This window comes from Dermacentor albipictus, chromosome 1 (assembly GCF_038994185.2).
Source record: "Dermacentor albipictus isolate Rhodes 1998 colony chromosome 1, USDA_Dalb.pri_finalv2, whole genome shotgun sequence".
In the NCBI taxonomy this organism is placed as follows: domain Eukaryota; kingdom Metazoa; phylum Arthropoda; class Arachnida; order Ixodida; family Ixodidae; genus Dermacentor; species Dermacentor albipictus.
This window is the reverse complement of record NC_091821.1, coordinates 183,958,113-183,979,245: the sequence shown is the minus strand read 5'-3', so window position 1 is coordinate 183,979,245 and position 21,133 is coordinate 183,958,113. Positions and strand designations below refer to the sequence as shown.

Genomic DNA, 21,133 nt, shown 5'->3' with positions numbered 1-21,133 from the left:
TTTATACACAAACTGCCTGAAGAATTTTTAAATTCTTCAAAAAGACTTTTGAAAGCATTTCCTTGAAAAGATGTAACAAAGTAATCCTTGCATAATGCCTACAAAAAATATGTTCATTAAAAGGTTAAGAATAATAGATCATCATCATTGGTTTAATGACTTACAGAGAGATGGTGGTTCAGAACTGCTTTCTGGTCTTACCAGAGATGCATAAGCTTAGAAGCATTACAACTTCTTCAAAATAAATATTTGAATCACTTGAAACAATACTTCAATAATAAGAATAAACACCTTTCAACAATGAAAACCTTACCTCGTCAATGACTCGCTTGAGCCACCAGTTGGGGCCCATAAGAGTTACAGCACAAATTATCTTCGTATGCAACACACCAAGTGCCCAATCCTGCAAAAAAGACCGGCAACACTTATATGCCATGCCGAGGTTCACACATTCATGCTTGAATGTGTTCAAGATAGGTTGGCAATTGAAACCAGACCCATGCTCTATTTAAAAGTGAATGATTAATCATTTTGTTCACAGCAACAAAAAACCACTGTTAATCTCAAGTCTCGGATAACCATCAGGTCCATGTACAACCCAAATGTGTAATCATGCTCATCAGATGTCCACGACACGAAAACTAACATTTGGTTCAGTAGATAATTTTTGAAGTTCTATAAATTTCTAAGTACTAGAACACTATAGTTGTCAGAGAAAGGCCATCTGTATAAAAGCAGCAGATGTGTTGGTTTACATTTCCATAATAAAATAGACATTAAATGAAAATTCAGTAATTTCTTTCTTGCATTTCTTGCAAGCTTTATGGCACACTTCAAATGGTATGCTTGTTACAAGAATTTTTAACATGAAGCAATACTTCGATAACTGGATTCAACTCTGCAGTATATAAGCCTATGCAGAAGACCTGTAAACCTTAACAGTTGATGAATACTGCAATCGGAGCTAAAAAAATAGTAAACATAAGTGAAAAATACTAACATTGTTTGAATAGTAAAGACAATACTTGCGTACTAAAAAAAACATCACAGACATTGTTCCCTAGGGACACTGTGTACAGGCAAACTGCTATATAATCACAGCAAGAATTATCTGCACCACAGACAAACGAACAGTCCCATGAACTCTTTCATTAAATTTTCACAGAACGGAGGCTGAAAATTCAGTTGCTGTTATGAAAACGAGAAAATGGCACTGCTGCTGGTAGGTCACAAATGAGCACATCCAAAAGATTGCCTCTGAAAAATCAGTGGGCAGCTGTATTTGTAATGAGTTCTGTCCTAAGCTAACTTCAAACGAAAAAAAATAGCAGTTTTACCCAATAGGCAAAGCATTGGTAGGGATAACTAAGTATTTGACAACTGCACGAAGTAAGGTTTGCAGTTTTATCAGCCATATAAATTTCTGTAAACATTTGCTTACTAATTAAATTAACAAGCATGGTGTGACGTGCACAGGCAAACATTAACATATCACTCTAGGACCACGAACACTTTTTCATACTGCCTCTCGCTTCAATGCTTCTTCAAAACTTCTAATTATGCAACCTAGAACACCACGCGTGCAGGAAGACCACCCATACCACGTGATCAGCTATCTCAGCTCACCCAGTTTTGCACTCGCCACATATTACCTCGAAGATAGGGTGCGCCAGCTGCGTATGTGCTCATAAACACACACAGAAATAAGCCTTTCTTTTATGCGACTTTCTTTTTAATCATGATCGGATTTCTTGGTAGCAATCGGCTCCTTTGCGCAAGCTGCGGGAGGGAGCCAATAAGGTTAAGGTGACCTTGGGCACGCTGGGCACACGGAAGATAGTGCGGAGTAACATTTGTCTTTCCTGTTGCACACTACTCCCACAGCGCCACGAACACCACGCCATGGCAGCACAGCCTCTCACAACTGACAGCGCGCTGACGCAGAATGGAGGAAAAGGATGCAGAGAAGAAGAGGGTCACTAGCCCCCTGAATAAAACTAGATAAAAGTAAAGGTAGCGACATTCTTTTCACTCCATGCCAAGCCAGAGAGGGAGGGCAGGTACCGGCGTTTGGGGTTTATCCACGTCGCCCTGTTGGTGGAGCGGAGTCGGTGGTTGCACTAGCGCTGTTTTTGCGCAAACAAGGCTGCCAGTGCCGCTTTTTTTTTTCTTTTTTACTTACTTGCACTGGCATCATGACAGTTGCTCTTATTGCAGCACGCGATCGCAGTAATTGTGGATCCGGCAATTGCGACGATCGTTGTGCTGTGCAGTGCAATTGCTACGATCAAAAAAGTCGGAAGCATTGATTGCGATAGCAATTAAGTAGACAGTTATACGAAGGATAGTAGTTTTAGCGGCCACATAAACTTCTAAACATTCGCTTACTAACTAAATTGACAAGCATAGCGTCACGCGCACACAAGCAAACATGAACATCTCACCCTATGACCATGGAAACTCGTTGCCAAAATGCTGGAGTGGGGAAGCGCGGCAGCAGCAGCGAGTGAATTTACTTTCGTGCTGCCTCTCACTTTAACACGAACGAAGCGGCGAAAACACAGCACACACAAAACTATCAGCACTCGGCGCACTCAGCCCCCATCGCAGATGGCTTTCAAAATAAGGCCCGCGCGGCAATGTCATACGCAGCAGCCGCCGGAGTAGAACTTACGCTCCCCTCTCCACGGTGCTTGCACGCGGCAGAATACGGCGCGCTTCCTACACGCTTTCTTCCCTAGCGTGCGTGATTGGGCCGCCATCGTTGGCTCACACTCGCACACTTTCACTCGCACATACAGCATACGGCACACGGCGACGATGCTATCATCCTGGGACTTTATACAGATCACGGCGACGGCGTAAATGCACCTGTAGTGTCCATATACAATACAACCTCGTTCATACAGTTTGGAAAAAAACACAAGAAAAAACATACAATCCAAAGTCACTAGAAAATTCAGTGCTCTTCCACTCTGTGAAGAAAGATGACCAGCGAAGCTGTGTAGTGAGCCCCTTAACGGCGAACTGCACCTCCGCCGCGGGTCGGACCAGCATTGCACTACAGTCGATCCCAACTATATCGAACCCATTTACATCGAATTATTCTATATATTGAACAATTTCTGGACAAGGTATAGTTACAACGAGTATATATAGCAAAAATTCCGCTTACATCGAACAAAAATAGTGGCAACTCCCGCTATATTGAACGTCAAGCTGCGGAAAATTGCCCCCAGAAGTTGGCTTTCCCTCGTGGTGAAGGGGATGCCCGGCGGCGCAGCTCCATCCAACCACTCTCCCTACCGTGACTGCGCTGCGTTGAGCGAGCCGTCGACACCCCCCTGCAAAAAATGTTCCTGGTCCACCCGCAGGGCTTGCTCAGACAGCTAATCAGAGGCTTTTGTGCCCTCGTCCTGCAATATGGCGAAAGTGCGAGTTGTCTCGCTGCTTTTCTGGTTCATTGTGTGTGTGTCTTGTGGGCCTTCTCCCGCACTGTTGCTGTGATGAAGTGGCAGAATTCGCATTTCGTCGTGAAGCTCGAAATCATAAATCAGGTCGAACGCGGTGACAAGTCGGATGTCCCCGCAGCATGCAAGATTCCGAGGAGCACTCTCAGCACGATCTTGAAGAATAAGGGGAGATTAGGGCTAAAGCGGCCAAACTCACGACCCGGTGCCCGTTGCAGTCGACGTGTATGCACGGCTGTGTACGAGTGGTTCATTCGAAATTGCTTCAGCCGTGCCGACTTTCGCGTGCTCGGTGATGACTGTAAATGCTGATGAATGCGACGAAGCTGTTGCCGGTATTGCCGAAGTTTGGAGCGCGCTGTCAGAATTTCCGGAAGCCATGGAAGAATCAACGGTGGACGAGTTTGTGAGCGCAAATGATGGTGTCGCGACCACGGGAGAGTCCGAAAACGAAGACTACACTGCCAACATTGTACCGAGCCCAAGTGAAAGTGGGCATAATGAGGAAAGCAATGACGGTCCTTGGCCCACATTCTCTGAAGTGACTGGTGCGCTCGCACTAGTCCGGTGCTTCTGCGCAAATGCGGAAGGTTGCGGCCTCAGCTGCTCCAACTCCTTAGACAATGTGGAGAAGCGCATGTGTCGCAGGCAGCGAAATTGCCCAAGCAGAAGAAAATGCAGGACTATTTTGTGCGAAAATAAGCTAGTTTCATCAATAAAGCAATCTTATAAATGGTATGTGCTTTTATGACATCCAAATCATTAGCAGGCTTATATCGAATTATGCTCTATATCGAACTAATAGGAGTCTTTAAGGGAGTTCGATATAGCCGGGTTCAACTGTATCGCACTTCTCCACTGACCTCTCTCTCTTGCGCGTGCCTGGCTGTGCGAGCCATTCCACTCTACGTGGCAATGTGTGGTTGTATGACTGATTAGTGCATTCACGTTCGCGTGGTGCGCAGTGTTGGGATGCATGACTCTCGCGCGTCCCCTGATATCTTGTTTTCCCGCATAGCTCCCGTCTCCTGCAGTGCGGCTTCGCCGCGTGACCGGTCGCCAGCGGCGGTCGGAGTGGTTGAAGCGCAGTGCGAGAGATGGCGCGAGTGTTGCGCTGCTAACGCCGCCTACAGGTGGGGTTACTTGGGCGCTAAAAGGATAAGGCGCTTCCTCTCTTGGGTTGCGGTCCGGCGTGCGCCGTGGACGTCCCGCGCGTGCGCCGATCCATGCTTCTGCGAGACCGTCTCGCATGGCCTCCTTCGAACGCGCCACCGTTCGCGTGACCGTACACGCGAACAACCAGGCGCTGGGATCCGGCATGGGGCGAACATATTCGCTCATTATCCGGTCACGGCGAGTCAGACTTCTAGATTTGTTGCGCGCCCATCGGTATGTTTTGTGGATAGCAACTCGGCTAGCAGGCACTGATCTATGAAAGGTGCAATAAATGCCCTTGTGATTGTTTGCACTACTGTGTTGTCGTTCCTTTGTCCCAAGAGCACGGGTGTGAGAACCCCACAGCAGGCAAGTGCAGCTGGGTGGCTTCCCAGATCTTTCCAGCCCAATCTTGGGGGTCACACGCAGGCCTGCGTGAGTAGTGCTATGCTGCGCAACTACGCACAGCGGTGCGAAATATAAGTGCATTCACGTCTCTATCTCTCTACGCACACCGCAGCCAGACCTGGTCTCAGAGGCCCTCCCCAACACAATCTCGGGGTTCATGCCCAGGCCGTGCATCCACTTCTTTATCTCCCTGTGGCACGGTGCGTGAGCTGGCAGCTGGGCGTGGCCTCTGAGATCGCATTGGCATCAGTGCAGTCTCGGAGGCCACAAGCCGGCCAAGCCAAGCTTACGTGGCGAAGTTCGCTTGTCTCCTCCATCACACACGAAGTGCTGTGTTGTGTGCCGTGTGCTGCTTTATTGTGACGCGCCAAGTGGAAAGCAGACTTGAAAAATAATCACAATGAAAAAGAAGGCAGCTATCTAAATGCTGTCGCGTCAGCCACTTCACGTCAGCTGCCAAGTCGTGTGCTGCACCCATTGAAGATTCTTTTGTTGTTTTATTCAAATTTCATCACATGTGTGGCCGTGTAGCAGTTACACAAGCTGCAAAGCTGTCTTCTAATTTCCACGTTTACAATTGCGCACCCCAATGGGCACAAATTGCAGTGAATGGCAATAGAGTAAAAGCTTGTTAATTCAAATTCCACGGGGATGCTACAAAAATACAACTAATGAAAGTCAGAGAAAAAAATCGCTCGGTTAAGGTGCGTGTATAGTCGGACGTGGTGCGAGCAGGCGCGCACACACGCCACGTCACGTTGGCGTGAACAACGTGTATATATACTTCAATGCACGGGCGCAGCCAACGTAACCGGACACGGCCAACGTGGTTCAACGTGCCCGACGTCAAGATAGCTCTTGCTCCATCCGTGCATTCGTCGCACCAACTGGCACGGAGAACAAAAAAATGTCAGTTTCGCCCGAAAAGCGAAGCTTCGATTGTGACAGAAAATTAATAGATAGTCATACGAAGTAAGAATAGTAGTTTTATCGGCCGTATAAACTTGCTAACATTTGCTTACTAAATAAATCAACAAGTACGGTGTCATGCGAGCACAGGTAAACATGAACACATCTCACTCGATGACCGCGGAAACTCGCTGAATACGCTGGAGGGAGGAATCGCGGTAGAAGCGAACGAAATGCAGAAAGCAGATCGCATACGAAGCTGCCGGCACTACCCGCACTCTGCAAACATCGCAGATCACTTTAAGATGAGGCCGAAGCGGGCGTGCACTTTGGGCACGTCACAGATCGCTGTCAAAATACGGCGCCCACATGGGCAGCAGCCGCCGGAGAAGAATGTTCCCCGCCCCCTCGCTCCCTCCTTCCACCTCACCCCCAACGCCACGCGTGCTACAGGAGAGGGTGCGCATCAGCCCCGCCTTCCTCGCTCGTGCACGCGAGATTGAGCTACCTATGCAGGCTCACCCTCCCACAATTTCACTCGCAGATACAGCATACAGTGCACGGCGACGATTTTATCGCCCTTGAGCTTTGTATGGAACCTCACAGGAGAGAAGCAACTGCAACAGAGGCATTGACCATGCCTGACCAGGCGCCAACGCGTCTCTCTCCAGTCAGGCCTAAAGAAAGGGCCGCAGCACAGTGGGACGCAGATAGAAAAAAAAAAAGCAAAGCCACGCGACCCGCGCGGCTTTGCTTTCGAATTATCAGTGGCGGTGCGGATTTCAGTGTGAATTAGCGGGATGTGTTACACATTGCTTTCAATATATTTCTGGACGGACCGCGGCGGCTACTTTGAATTATCTGAAATTTCGAAATAACGAGTTGTGAATTAACAAGCTTTTACTGTAATGGATATCATGAAGTAACGGATATAACGTAATTCTGACTCCCCCTTCAACTTCATTATAACAAGATTCTAGTGTAAAGAACTTTTCTCGCTGGATTATTACGGTTCGTTGTAATGATCATCAGCTGTATACCATAGACACATTGCTAGGCACAATGACAAAGAAGCAGCAGGATTAGCATACTCACATGCCAGAGGTAGAATAGAGGAGTGGCACTGAGAGGCACTCGAAGAGGGATTATCACCACCAGGTCAAACAGCAGCCCCATCAGTAGTGGGATAAGACCCAGCAGCAGGCTCATAGCTACCAGGGACTTCACTGACTGTGCACATGAACAGATGATGGTCAGCCAAAACACAGGGATTTAATTTGTGTTTATTGTACCTTAATGTTACTGTCTCCCACCCCTACCAAATAACCTACACAGAAACACATTAACAAAGGGTCACTCACAATAAGCATCCAGGAGTGGAGCTTGCTGAGAATGGTATTCCAGCCCCGAGGCAGCCAGCTGCACAGCAGGGTGAGACAACGCAGAGCCAGCCAACACGAGTAGAGACCACAGGCTGCTGTGTAGAACTCATGCACTCGGCCACCAGGCATCAGCACCATCATCACAAGGCGACCCATGCTCACTGCACATGAAACACAATGATTAAAAAGAATCCTAATTAGTAGGATAATACAACTTGGAAACATCACCCTGCAGCAGCAATTGCAGTGTTACAGAGGAGCAGCACCCGTTTTCACTTGGATCGTTCAGTAAATTGATGTACAAACACACACACACACAAGCTATGGAGAAAGCTGATGTGTCGCTACATTATCCACCCTGTGGTAGTTCTCCCTACCAAGTTTCCGAAGGCTGCTTGATATCACCTGTCCTCTATCACGCAATTGTTTGAAAGACAGCGTTCTTGGGGGAAGAAGGAACCTTCTGATGCACACCTAAGGAAATATTTACTGTGGTGTTGCTTTTTTTATTATTCTTTATTAGTAGTGGCACACATTAAAAACATGCAAATCTGTACTTGCCAGTTGCAGCATACTACCATGTAGTGCCTCAGCAATGCCACATTCCTGCCAGGTATGTACTAACGTAGTTTGTCTGTATTTGCTTGGAAAAGTGTAGCTCCATGGCCAGCGAGCAACAGTTGTGCGAGACTTTCAGCATTTAGAGTTCATAAGGCTGTGATGGAAATCAATGAAACTATGATATTGCCCCTCTTCGTGTACTTGCATAGCTGCCCCCTTCGAAACAGACACAACTAAAGGTCCTACTGCATACATCGAGACATATCATGATAGAGACTTCAGCACAGCAAGAAAACTATCACAACATGACAGAAACATGATTAGCCGGTGATCAGCTGAAAGCAAGGTAACAGTCATATGCTACTGCTACCGGAAGCAGACAAGAGGCTGCAAAAATAGTGTGTGTGCGTGTGCATATGTATGTGTGCACGCGCACATGCATGCTCATTAGCATCAATCAATCAATGAACGGTGCTCTGAATTTTCTACTGTTGACGTTTATTTTGCACCCCTTGACCACAGAAACATGTGATTACAATAAAACCTTGTTAATTTAACCCTCGTTAATTAGAAAATTTTGATAATTTGGACTCATTCTATCGTCCCTGCAGGCCCATATGCATTATTGAATGCCATCAAACTTTCATAAGTTCGGGCGTACATGCCCACACACCGATTAATTTGGACAAACCTAAGAGTGCAGCAAGCATAGAGTGCCACAAATGTGCAATGCAAAAGAGCAAAAGCAACACTAGCAGCCAAACGAAACAAAGTGCCGGAGTCTATGCATCGCCATAGTCATCAGCGGAAATCATATAAGAACGACAGAAATGCCAAATGTATATAACGCCGCACGATACCAGGTTGGCCGCACGTGCCTTCAGAACTGTGTAGTCACCATTCCTGATCATGTCGATAACGAGTGCAGTTTTGCCTGTAACAGATGCGGCAAGCAGTACTACAGTGGAATCTCGATGATACGATCACGGCTGATACGAATTTCTGGATGATACGAATTTTTCTGTGGTCCCGGCCGAGCCCCATTACTTTGCAACGTGTTAGAGAATGGTTGTTACGAATCAATTTTCGACCCGCGTCGGTTGATACGAAAATTACCGAAGACATTGGAAATTTGAAAGTGTGCTTGGCGAAAGCCAGACGCTGCTGCCGTCTGCGCCCCAATTCATTCGCTTTGGTGTTCGGCGATATCGCCTGTCGCTGCTGCCGCTTTCGTTCTGCTTCCCTGCCTTTGGTACCCGGCGATCTAATCAGTCGCTGTTGGCGTTTCTTTTCTGCCTCCCTTGCTTTCGCATCTGGTGATATGTTCATTCGTGGCATGCGCATTCGCTCCTTATTCTTCTGGCGTTTGGTGTAGGGGGAATCCGGCGTCCGTTGGCGCTTCCCCGAACCGCATGGCGCGCAACACGGGCCTCTCACTCGACTGCAACGAAACGGCTAGCGAAGGAGCGGCGGTGCCACCGCCGACGCGCGCGCGCCCGTTCTACCGCTACTGTGTGACGTCACGGTTGCTATGCGCAGCTGCGCCCCTGACCGGCGCGCCGGTTGCTAAGGAGGGGAGGAGGTTGCGCCGCTGCGCGGAGGAGAGACCACAGTTGGCACGATTCCAGCGCACGGATGGACGCGACCGCGAGCATGAGTCCCACCGATGGCAGTGAAAGAGAACAGCGCGCAGTTACGCGATTTCTCCCTCTCTCTTTTGGTGCGGAGGCGCGGACGCGGCGCCGGACAGCGCGGGGGCCGCGACTGGGCGCGAAGAGTTTGAAGCGGTGGCACTTGTGTTCTTTTGTGCTTTTCTTCATTTTCCGCGTGCCATTGGACGGAGTGGCTGCTGTGCTTCGGGCCGCGTTCTTTGTGTTAGACGTGGGTGACGGCGAAGGACCCATCACCGGCGGCTGAAACGCTGCATGCGCGCCAAGTTCTGAGGCGTGCGCGCGTTTTTATGGATTTGAACAAAGTCTGCTAATTGACCTGACAAAGAAAAAGAGGCAGAGGACATTAGAGAATTTTCTACAACAAATAAATCCTGTTTACGTACTTGTGTCTGAGTGAGTTCACCTCTGACTCTTTGATTTAGCTAGTTTTAATTGTTTCAATGATACGAATTTCGGCTAATACGAATATTTTTCGTGACCCCGTGAGATTCGTATCATCGAGATTCCACTGTAGTTTCTTTCAGTGCGCACATTGGCCACATGCATTCAGTGCAGCGTAATCCCCAAGCACGATTGCGTCGACAGTGACTGCAGTTTCGTCCACAGCAGTTGCAGCGAGTATTAGTCCCTTTTTGACTCAGTGCAATGCACGCATATGGTGTATCCACACGACGGACGGCTCCGCGCAAATCTGTGCCGCGGACGCTTATTCAGCCGCCCGTCCAGCTGCGAAGCGCATCCAGACGATGGACGGACTGAGCAGACGATCGCGCCGGAAAAATAAAGATGGCGGCACCGCCCGAAGCAACTGCCGTCCGCCTCGAACTGTCAAGTCGTCGTCGTCCACTGTGTGGTCCGTAACTTTCAAACTGAGGATTGTATTTGGCTTAAATTTGTGTCGAGAAGCTTCGACAGCAATGTATTCGTGATGAGTGGGCACCGTTTCCGAAAGCGATACTCAAGATTCTCGGCGCGTAGGCTTAGAGTGGCTGTATTGGCTGAACATGGCCTCGAAGATGCTGCGGCGGCCCGGGCGGATCTCAGTGGCCGTAAGTTAACATGATTGCTTGTTTCTACTCACTCTAGATGGCGCCATCGGTGTAACAAACACTTCGTCATAGGTGTTTTTCACTCTGAATGAAAATGGAGATCAAAAGGAAACGACGGTTGGCCGCAATGGCTGTTGTTTTGTCCGAATTAGACACAAATGGTGTCAGCAGTGATGAAGCTGTTTCAGAAAGATCCCAAAGCCGCGCTCCTTGCCAGACTGTAGAGCATGCTAGGCTAAATCCGCAGCATTCGACACCCAAAATCCGGATGCGAAAAATAGCTTGGCATTATCCGTCCGCGGGGGTCGCGGACGACGCGCGGACAGCACAAATCCGTGACGCGTAGTCACGTGATGCGCCGTCCGTCACGAAAAAGACGGATTTCGTCCGTCGTGTGGATCCACCAATAATGTCAGAAATACAGCGGAAGCTGTCGAGGATGAAGAATGATTCTACCACAGCCCACACGCTGGCATCAAACCTGCAGCTTCATCATGATGAACGGATGATTTGATACCGACCAGCTTACTAGCGAAAAAATAATTGGGATGTGTGCACGGTAGTGAAAAGCATGTCCACTCGGATAAAACGCTGCTATTGTGCCACGGCCAAACAGGCTGCACTGCGAAGGAAGTCGTGAGGCCCTCGCCGCTGCAAGTGCTAATAAGTCATGAGATGACAAGACAACAATTGCTGCTTCTGCACTGATTTTGTCAAAATAGAAGCAAGGGTTGCAAATTTATTCCGTAAATAAAGGCAGATCGGTGCAGCAAGCATTGATTTATTGTTGTCTTGATACCCTCGAAAATTCAACATTCAGCTAACTCGACCAATCTTTTCTGCCCCGTGAAATCCAAATCAACGAGGTTTTACTTTAGTTGCAACGTTTTCACTCTTTAAATTAGTCACAAAAAGTCACTCAAGAAATGTAAAGCTTTTTTTTTTTTAAATCATAGCAGAACAAACTGATTCCACATCGTGCCTAGCACATCTGTAGAGTGTCGTTTGCTTCACATGCCATGAACAAGATTCCCGTCATCCAAGGTGCTTTTCACTGTGCTGTCTGGTCCCTAAGCAGCTGCACAGTCTATATAAGGTAATTCCATGTCATGTGATTCAACATTTTTTTCAACTATTGTGAACATCAGTGAAAAAGATTTGAATGCGTTGGCGACTGTTAAAAATGAATTTCATACATCATTTTAGTGATTAAAAACTTTGTGGTCAAATAATGAGGCTTCTTCTATCTTAAAAAATGCGACCTCAATGCCTCTGCCTATCAAATGTTAGTTGACAAATGTAAGCTGTCAATTGTAGGACACATTCTGAAGTCTGTGTTGCTTTATATTGCAGATATTCAGTTTTACCGCCTATATATACTTTTTGCTATGAAAATTGTCCTCTTAGTAAAAACTAAAGCAATTGCAATTTTCCCAAGCATATATATTTAAATATACAGTTGTACCTGGATATATCCAACCCCCATATAACGAATTATTGTATACATTGAACAGCTGTAAAATCCTTTTGAAAATTTTTTTTATAAAATCTTTATTTTATATATCAAATTACTTATATATATATTGAACTTCTTCGTGATCCCCTTCCGATTTGATATATCCGGCTTTGACTATAGTTTATTTGCAAGTATATCAACTTCTTTATTTTTCTCGACTCAAAGATTAAGGCTTGCTTCAAGAAAACAGATTGAAATATTCACTTGTGCCCACAGATTTCTATGCCACTGGTGTTTAATATACCTGAACTTTTGAACTTCACTTTAGCCATCCCAGCAACCTATAATTGTGAACACAGCATCCTCACAAATCAGTCCCTTAGCATATGAGAAAGAAAATGCCCCAGTGTATTATCAGGACATTATTTCATGAAAAATGTAAATCGATTTATTTGGTAACAGATCTATTAATGGCTAAAACAAAATGGGAAATCCAGTTTCATGCAGCCACTGGAATGTAGGATTTTTTCACTCAGATTTATGAATTTTGAAAAAACATAGCTCACTCCATATTGATCGACCCCTTCAACTACATGCAGTGATCATGGAGCATGTGGAAAGCCTGAACCTTGGGAGTATGTGATCATCTGGTTGGCACTACCTAATAAAACTTCAACAACAGACTTACGTAAAAAAATCTCACAGGTACAATTTCACATCAAACATTGATTCTGTTACTTTCTTATCAGTTATTTTGTTGGAAAACGCAGCTATAACAAACTTTTCCACTAGTGAACAAGTTTTGCACCACAAATTGGTCCACTGTAAATGGCCTTCCCTATATTTGGATAACCAAAATGCATGACAGCACCCATTCATGCTGAGTGAACGTCACTTATATTGCACCTACAGAAAACCATTAAAGCCATTGTGGCTTGTTTGGCATGCATGCAAACTGAATTCCACTATCTAACATGAATGTACTTCTCATGAATTTTCTTATAAACTGGTATAACATAGTAGCAACACCATATTGGCAGTGTACAAGTACTTAAGGTGCTATTGTCATCGGCTTTCATTTTGGCAGCTTTGCTGCAAACTTTATTCAGTAAAACTGACACAAAAAAAAAGACATGTCAAAATGAAATACTAGACAATAAATGTATCCAATGTAAGAGTCAGACATGCTTACCTGGGATGGTAAGCATTGCAAAGCTCAGTGCTGTTAAGCTGAACGCAATGCAGCACAGCAATGCAGCCAGGCGCAATGGGAACCAGCGTGGTCTCTGGTATGCCTGGAAAGCTGAGGGACCAGGCCCTTGAAGAAGTGCCTGATGTGCTGCCCCGAGCACAACAGGAGCAGCACCCGCTTCCTCTTCATCATCTTCCTCATCCTCCTCCTCTTCATCATCCACCTCCTCGTCCACTTCGTTCAGGGGGCCCATTAGCTGAGAACCATCTCCAGCTTGCTGGCCACCCTCTGCAGCCCCATCCTGCAGCACGACATGGGAAACATCATCCTAACAAAGCAGAAGGGGTGCCACAGTCTCTTAATGACAACCTAGGCTTGTGCAAGTATGACTGTTTTGGTTCAAAGCAAATTCAATGTGAATACAGCACTTTAAAGTGAGTATTTTGCATAGCTGTGAGACGTGTAGAAAAACTAGAGGTCAAAGCCATTTTACTTCAAAAAGCAATATGCCGCATGGTTATAATGCTCATCTCAAAAACCCTATTATATTTACAAGACATCACCAATTCAGATATCATGTGAAAGCACTAGTTCCACATAATGAAAGAAATAGGGCTTCCTTCAGCAAAACCCAGACTTTTCAGATTATTTTGTCTAACTATTCTCTTTTGCCTTTCATCATTAACCCATAGGTTCTGCACTGTTGGTATCGCTGGAATCAGTCACTAAGCACTGCAAGCAAAAACACAATAGAATTGAAGGTGAAGGGTCATTACATATGATCCCAGGATCATTGTAGTGAAAACTACAACTCCTTCCCATGGTGAGCAAAAAGTTTTTGCGGCAATGCATGGTGAGCTCAAATGCAGCCACTGTATGTGCCAGGGATGCACTGCACAAAGAGCCATAACTGCATGTATGATTAAGTATTGAGCAAAAAGAAGCATTAAAAGAGGTCCATAAATTTCCCTCAGCTGGGTATTATGGCATTACCACAGTTAAAAGCAGTCGCTGATTACAAATCACAGCTGTAGGCCTAGTACACGGACAGACCTACTATGGAGTTCCTGCGGTGAATGTCTCCACAAGTTGAGAAGCCACTGCATTCAATCACTGCAGCCTAAGCTAGACATAAGTACTGAAGGCAAGCACATGGTACAAGGACATGACACTGTATTACTTACCTAGCAAATGACCCACAAAATGCAATTCTGTATAGCGCTTTCCCACTTATATTTAGGATTTGCAAAGAAATGTTATCATTATTTCATGCAGATGAAAAGTTATGATATCAAGGTTCGGAATAGAGAAGCTCAATTGCAGAACATTTGTTGCCAAAAATACACAACTGCCACCTGCCGCCACCCACCCCCCAGTTCCTTCCTAAAAAAAGTTCCTGGATTAAGCCCTGCTCACAAAATAAGTATTCAGCAGCAAATGCACATTCAGGAACATGGATACATAAACAAGCTATAAGAATACCCGAAATGGCGGACACCTGTGATAATGGCACAGCAGCAGTGCACAAGTCAGTGATGAGGGACAAAAAGAATGGGAATAGAACCCTCACAAAAATGACACTGGTAAGCAAATTACATACTAAAAAAAAACAGTAGAAGCTCGTTATAACAAAGTTCCGTTCAACATGAAAATTCGGTTGTTACAGTTAAAGCTCGATATAGTGAACTTCTAATAACAAAATCCTCGATATAACGAAGTATTTAACTTTACATAACCTCTTGTCCATAGAACACGATGTATTTAGAACCTCAATATAATGAAGTGCACTTGTATGCGATTTCAATATAACGAAATTTCAGTGCCACCGCAAGGAATGCCAAGACAATAAATGCAAACTTAAGCGGTGTCAGGATTGGGGGCTCAATCCCATCGTCCGTGGTCCTTTGCCAAGATTGGAGTACGGCATGAATTCGGAGGTAGCTGGCCCATGCCGTCGTCCAACTTATTTACGCTGAGATCGTTGAAGAAGTGAAGAACTGCTTCTCATCGAGAACGAGGAAAAGGGGTTTATTTACAGAAATTAACTCAGTCTAACATGACTGCTTGAGAAAAAGAGTATCAGTCCAACATGACTGCATGAGAGAAGTGACTCAGTCTAACATGACTGCTCAAGAGAAGTGTCTCAGTCTAACATGACTGCTCAAGAGAAGTGACTCAGTCTAACATGACTGCTCAAGAGAAGTGTCTCCAGCATGCGCACAACCACAGTTTTTATACACTCGATGCGCCGGTCCTACGACGCGGCGACTGTTCGTTTACTCATCACCAACTCGCCGCTGCTCTGCAGACCAGTTTACGTACACAAAGGCAACCGCGCGGGGTGCCGTTCCGGGAAACTATCGGCGCCGATCGAGGGTCGCTCGTTGTTCCGGGCTAGGCCGAAGCGTGAGACGCTCCAAAATACGTCGTCCCCACGGCAGCTTGTCCATGCGTGTCAAATCAGCTCCGCGTTGGGGAACTCCGGAATCATTGTTCACACACCGAACTAGTTCCGTCACAATGTCGAAGGGGCTGGAGTAAGGCGGCGGATTCCAGCGCAAAGGCCGCTTCTTTGAACGCCTCCCAGCTGCAGCGACGGAGAGGGAGAGGTGCGCGTCGTGTCGCCCTGTCGTAACTGTGTGGCAATCTTCTTTCACAGCTCGCCATTCTTGACAGCGGGCGCAGATCATCAAATCATTGAATTACAAGCAGCTGTTTGCTCATGTACCTCTCAAATTGCCAGTGCGCAACAAGAGCAACCGCGGAAGTGGAGCCGCATCATGTTCCTTACAAAGTATAAATGAGATAAGATCCTATCGCGCCCCATGCACTTTGTGCTTTAGGTGCAAGTGAAAGTGTGCGAGGGTTAAACAAGAAAGATGGTGGCTTCGCCAATGCCGCCTTCCCACACGAGCAAAGGGAAAGAGGGGAAGGAGTGCGAGCTCGTGGGGGCGGAGTGGGGTCAAGTTGGCGCACGTCAAGATTTTTGGCACAAGTCTCCGCTGTGACTGCCCATGGCTGTAAGTGCCGCTGAGAGCATACCCAGCGGCACACCCTGCTTTAGAGATAATCTGCCGCATGTGCAAAGAGTAGGCATGCCGAGACAGCATGGCACCACATAAAATGTCTTACCGCACATTTAGTATCGGAGGTTGCGTAATCTCACATTTTGGGTGACCTGTTAGCACATACACAGAACACAGAAACGAGTCGGCAGTCATACTGTCCGACTCGCAGACGGCATGTCGCCTTTTTCTCAATGGGACGGTACCCACAATGGTATGCAGAATTCTGGGACGAACCTTGACAGAACACCACGACATTATTTGGTGGCCGGCTCACGAGGGCTTAAAGGGTAACGTTGCGGCAGACCGTATAGCTAGAGGATTCAACAACCAAGCTGCGGCCGAGCCGAGCGCGGGACTTCTTCCAAGCACTCATGACATTCTTCTACAACAATGGGAAGAATGCTGAGTCTACGATAATCCACACAAGGCTCTTAACAGAGATGCACTCATGACATTCTTCTACAACAATGGGAGGAATGCAGAGTCTACGGTCATCCACACAAGGCTCTTAACAGACAGCACAGTAGGGACTGGTGACGCATTCAAACAAACAGCTTCCCCAACCTGCATTGTAGGGGTTGAAGGACGGACTTCGGGATGAAGACCAAACTTGGGAGGGATTTATTTACATATTATATACAAGGAGGTGAGCGTCAATTAACAGTCGTACAGTCATTACGGGCCGGCAGCAACTCGGACGCTGCGGCCCGCGGCAAGACGTTCGAGAGAGGTGAATCAGGGAATCAGGGCATGTCCCAGAATGCTCAGGTCTCTCTGGAAGGCTTCTTATAAACCCTTCGAGCACTGTAAGTCACGTCATGTTTGACCAATGGGAGAGTCCGCTCCGATGACGCCACTTTCAGCCAATGGTAGGCGCCCGTGTCGCGGTGTCACACCTGGCGGCTCTCTGCGGTCTTGCCTCGCAGACTGGCAATGCACTTCTAACGAGGAGAAGGGGAGGGCTGCTCATGCTCCATTGTCCGAGGCCCACCTGCTAATCCCGGCGGCGCACGAACTTGTTGGCACGTGAACTTGTTGCCTTAAACTTGTTTGCTCGGCCGCTCCTCTGGAATGTGCTTTCCTGCTTCGGCATTCCTCAATTAGCTGTGCTGCGACTCGAAGTGGTTTGGGGAACTCGAAGTAATCGCAGGAAACAGCTCCATATCTAACAGCATCAACTCAGTAAAATAAACCCAACTAGATTTCTGGACATCTGTCCATGGTGTTCTAACAAACCTGCACTACAACATATCACATGGAAGTGCCTGGAAAGGCCTTCACATATTACTAGCCCATACATAAATGCACATCCACTTATGTTAAATATGCAGTGGGAGGCATGGCTTGCGGATGAGGGAAAGAAGAGCCAATTGGCTCTCCTGGACCAAGCCCAGCAAGCCATTCGCGCCAGTGAAGCCCTGGATTAAGGGCCCAGCCACACTCGCCTACTTTTTTTTTTTTTGAAAAATAAAGTTTCTTTCCTTGCTTCCATTGCAATGAGCCAGTTAACCCTCTGAGGGTCAATGACGTAAATATACGAGGCCATGAACAAGTCCTAAAATGGTAGATGCCGTATATTTACGGCGCCATCTGCACGTTTGAAAAGCATGTCGATTTCCTAACTTTTTCTGTTCTATCATGTGCTGCCACTATGTGGGAACACAGGGAATTTTTTTTGCGCACCTGCCTCTCTCTGTTTTCGTTGTATGGTTTGTTTTTGAGCTTGTTTGCTCCCACGCGTCTATATGCTACCGCTCGCACATTGATGCGCGCGCATGCGGGAGGCAGTTTCAGTTTTGTTCCACATGCGGTTTCGGCTTCTTTCGCTTGCAAAACTGATGGCTATGTCGTTACTAATCGCTAAAAGGGCTAACAATGCATTTGATGCATTGTATAACAATGCATCAAATATTTAATTCTTGTAAGTTTGTTTCCTTTTTTATTGTTATTCATGAATGAAGAGTACATATATACGAACACAAAATATTTTTTTCTTACTTTACGGTCACCCTAGAAAAATTACGGTAAATTTTTTTCGAAATAAGTTCCTAAGAATTGGAATCTGCAATAAAAGAAATTGACCCTGGGTGGTCGCATATGGCGAAAAAAAATGATCCTCAAGGGGTTAAGGCTTAAAATAAAGTCACTTTTGGTCAGAATAATAATGTGCTTGAAAGGTTAACAAGCATTGGATGCACACGTTTGCTGGGATCAGATGGCGAGTCCAGTTGACCCAATTTTCTAAGTTAACGGGGACTGAATTAACAAGTTTTACTTATTTCCATGGGTTTCCAAGGTAAATATAATTTATTTTGTTATATGCCTACCACAGTAGAACATCGTTCATGCATTTCAGAATAAAATGCAACAAAAAACAGACTAACCAGAAAAATGTGTGATTCAAAGTCACTAAAAAATTGGACAGACTTAACTGCAGTTGACAACTGCATAATGTGAAGAATCGCGAGGATCATTGCAGCACGAGAAACCAATGTACGCGGAGCTGGTGGAGTGGCAAGTAGCCTGAGACACACATTGTCGTTTTGGCAGCTTCAACAAGCTTACATTTGCGCTCCTCGTATTGGGCCTGGTTCAACAGCTTCTTTGAGCAGGGCATTTTCGGAGAGAAGTTTTGAAGTGCCCACATGGTGCAAATCGTTGCAGCACGAGACGCCAACACGCTCCGAGCTGGTCAGGCCTGAGTGACTGAAGACGCATGTGGTCATTTTCGTTTTCCTACTACATAGTGTTTAAGACAGCAACGGGGAAACAAAACGAAATCAAGCTGGTAGGTGACGCCAGAATATGAAGCCTATGATGCCGCCAGAGCAATACATGACGGTCACTTCAAGCCACCTGCAGCAGGGAACAGCGGCACATTTGGGTTATCACCTGTTAAAGCTGTGCATATGCTTCTAAGAGCACTATGCCCCACGTGCAGTGAAATATATAGATGAAGATGCTTATTACAATAGGGTGATCAGCGAGACCTATGAATGCAATGTGCTACAACCCTGAAGGAGATTTGCTGGCACTGGAATAGGGAATTGAGTGCGCACCGGTGTCATCAACTGATATGGGCAGGCGAGTATTGCAAGGAAACTGCTGCGGTGGGCAGCTACTGATCTTAATTGTGCGCCTCGCATCTTTTCTTGTTTACACAGGATCTAGTGGTTGAAAAATGTATTGTACGATCGCAGTTTGGCGATGCACTGAACGTTGGTGCCGAGACATAGTGTTTTCTGGGAACATATGAACAGGTAAAACAGAAGCCTATCGGCAGTAGGTCATTTTTAGAGCGCAGCTCTTGGGAGCCCGTTCCTGCGGCGAGCATTGGCGTTGTCCCTTGGCGTCCTCGTAACTAAGTGAACGAGCAGAGCAAAGGATGAAAGAGTGAATGCAGAGCGCAGATGAAAGACGGCGATAGCAAGGAGAGCACGAAGAGGAAAGCAGAGCGCAGGATGCTGCAGAACCATGAGGTGGAAAACGAAAGAAGAGGGAATGGCGAATGCGTGAGAAGAAACGCATAATGCTGCACGAGACGGGCTTTGCAATACCAATGGCTATGAGACGGTGCCAGGGTAGTGCACATCATCTGTTCACCAATGACACCACCGATACCATACTTGCAAACAAAGCACTGCATGAGCAGAGGTCTGTATACAGCAGCAGCTGTGAATCGCGCCCACGCAGCAGCTTCGCGCTGCCTTTCAGGGTCTCCCAATTAGCGAGGCAGTCGCACCACACTTCGCTCCGTTTGCAATGTGCCACACAAGACAGATTGTTCACATCAGCCAATATACTGTATCATGAAATGAAAACACATATACAGCTGCGCTCAAATTTCGCATTAGGGAGTATCGTAATCGTCGGTGAATTTTTTTTGCAATCTCGATCGCGAACATTGGTGCCCGGAAATCATACAAAATGGGATTGCATCAATGGGGTTCTACTGTATGTTATTACAGACCATTTCACTATAATTAAGCCCATTTCACTATAATCAGGCTCAACTGCATTCATTTTTTCTGCAGCAGAGATCCAAAATACAGCATATAAACCTGACAATCTGCACAATATAACTTCGAGTAGACTTTTGGTAGCTGATTTGTTATCGGCACATGGACACAATCCCAAAATAAATAAGCTCAACAGGGAGAACCTACTATGGCGGTCCATTTTGGCTTAACTTCTACCACAGTGCAAACCATTAGTAAGGTAGCGCCAGCTTCTGCTGTGCTGAAGCACAGTGCATATACCTACCGGCTCTGTCTGGCCATCGGGAGCATCTCCAAGCAAGTAGGAGCGCAGATCAAGGAGGCAGGCCACACCCACACACCATGCACGCACTAGGGCCTTGAGCCACTGTTTCATATGGCCCTGTTCCAAGAGAGTGGGTAGCACCACCTGCAGCAGGATCAGCTCCAACGAGATCTCTTGAGATGGACTCTCACTGCAGGAACCAATATGCAAATTTACTGAATATGCATGTGCGGTGCTCATTGAAGTATGCTCCACTTATTAAAAATCTCAAGAACTAATGCTTACTGCTGCATCCTGACATCAAATGAACATGTGTAATTGTAATTTGTAAATTTGTAATTGTACATTTTAGACATTATGCAGTGCAGTGAAGAATATTATCACTATTTGAAAAAGCAGAGTAAGCTGCTCATGCAGAAAGACAATTTAGAAGCTCAAGGTTTGCGCTGTTTTCTGCCATTGTTGGTTAGCTTACTGCAACTGTGTCTGCTTATAAAAAGTGCTGATACCAAATGTCCCATTATATTTGGTGGAGGTTGCTGTTCAC

The 21,133-nt window shown here is 46.3% G+C and overlaps 1 protein-coding gene across 3 annotated transcripts in view; it reads right to left on the bottom strand.

Annotated features, from left to right (window-relative positions):
* The window catches only part of LOC139053570 (E3 ubiquitin-protein ligase MARCHF6), a 143,840-nt gene that overhangs the window by 9,436 nt on the left and 113,271 nt on the right, over window positions 1–21,133 (bottom strand). For all 3 annotated transcript variants that reach the window (XM_070530506.1, XM_070530502.1, XM_070530507.1), the window contains exons 15-19: window positions 20,587–20,776; window positions 13,256–13,556; window positions 7,304–7,485; window positions 7,038–7,172; window positions 314–403 (exon numbers count right to left, since the gene is read on the bottom strand). In XM_070530506.1, the coding sequence (XP_070386607.1) occupies window positions 314–403; window positions 7,038–7,172; window positions 7,304–7,485; window positions 13,256–13,556; window positions 20,587–20,776 (898 nt within the window). The remainder of the gene's footprint in view (window positions 1–313; window positions 404–7,037; window positions 7,173–7,303; window positions 7,486–13,255; window positions 13,557–20,586; window positions 20,777–21,133) is intronic.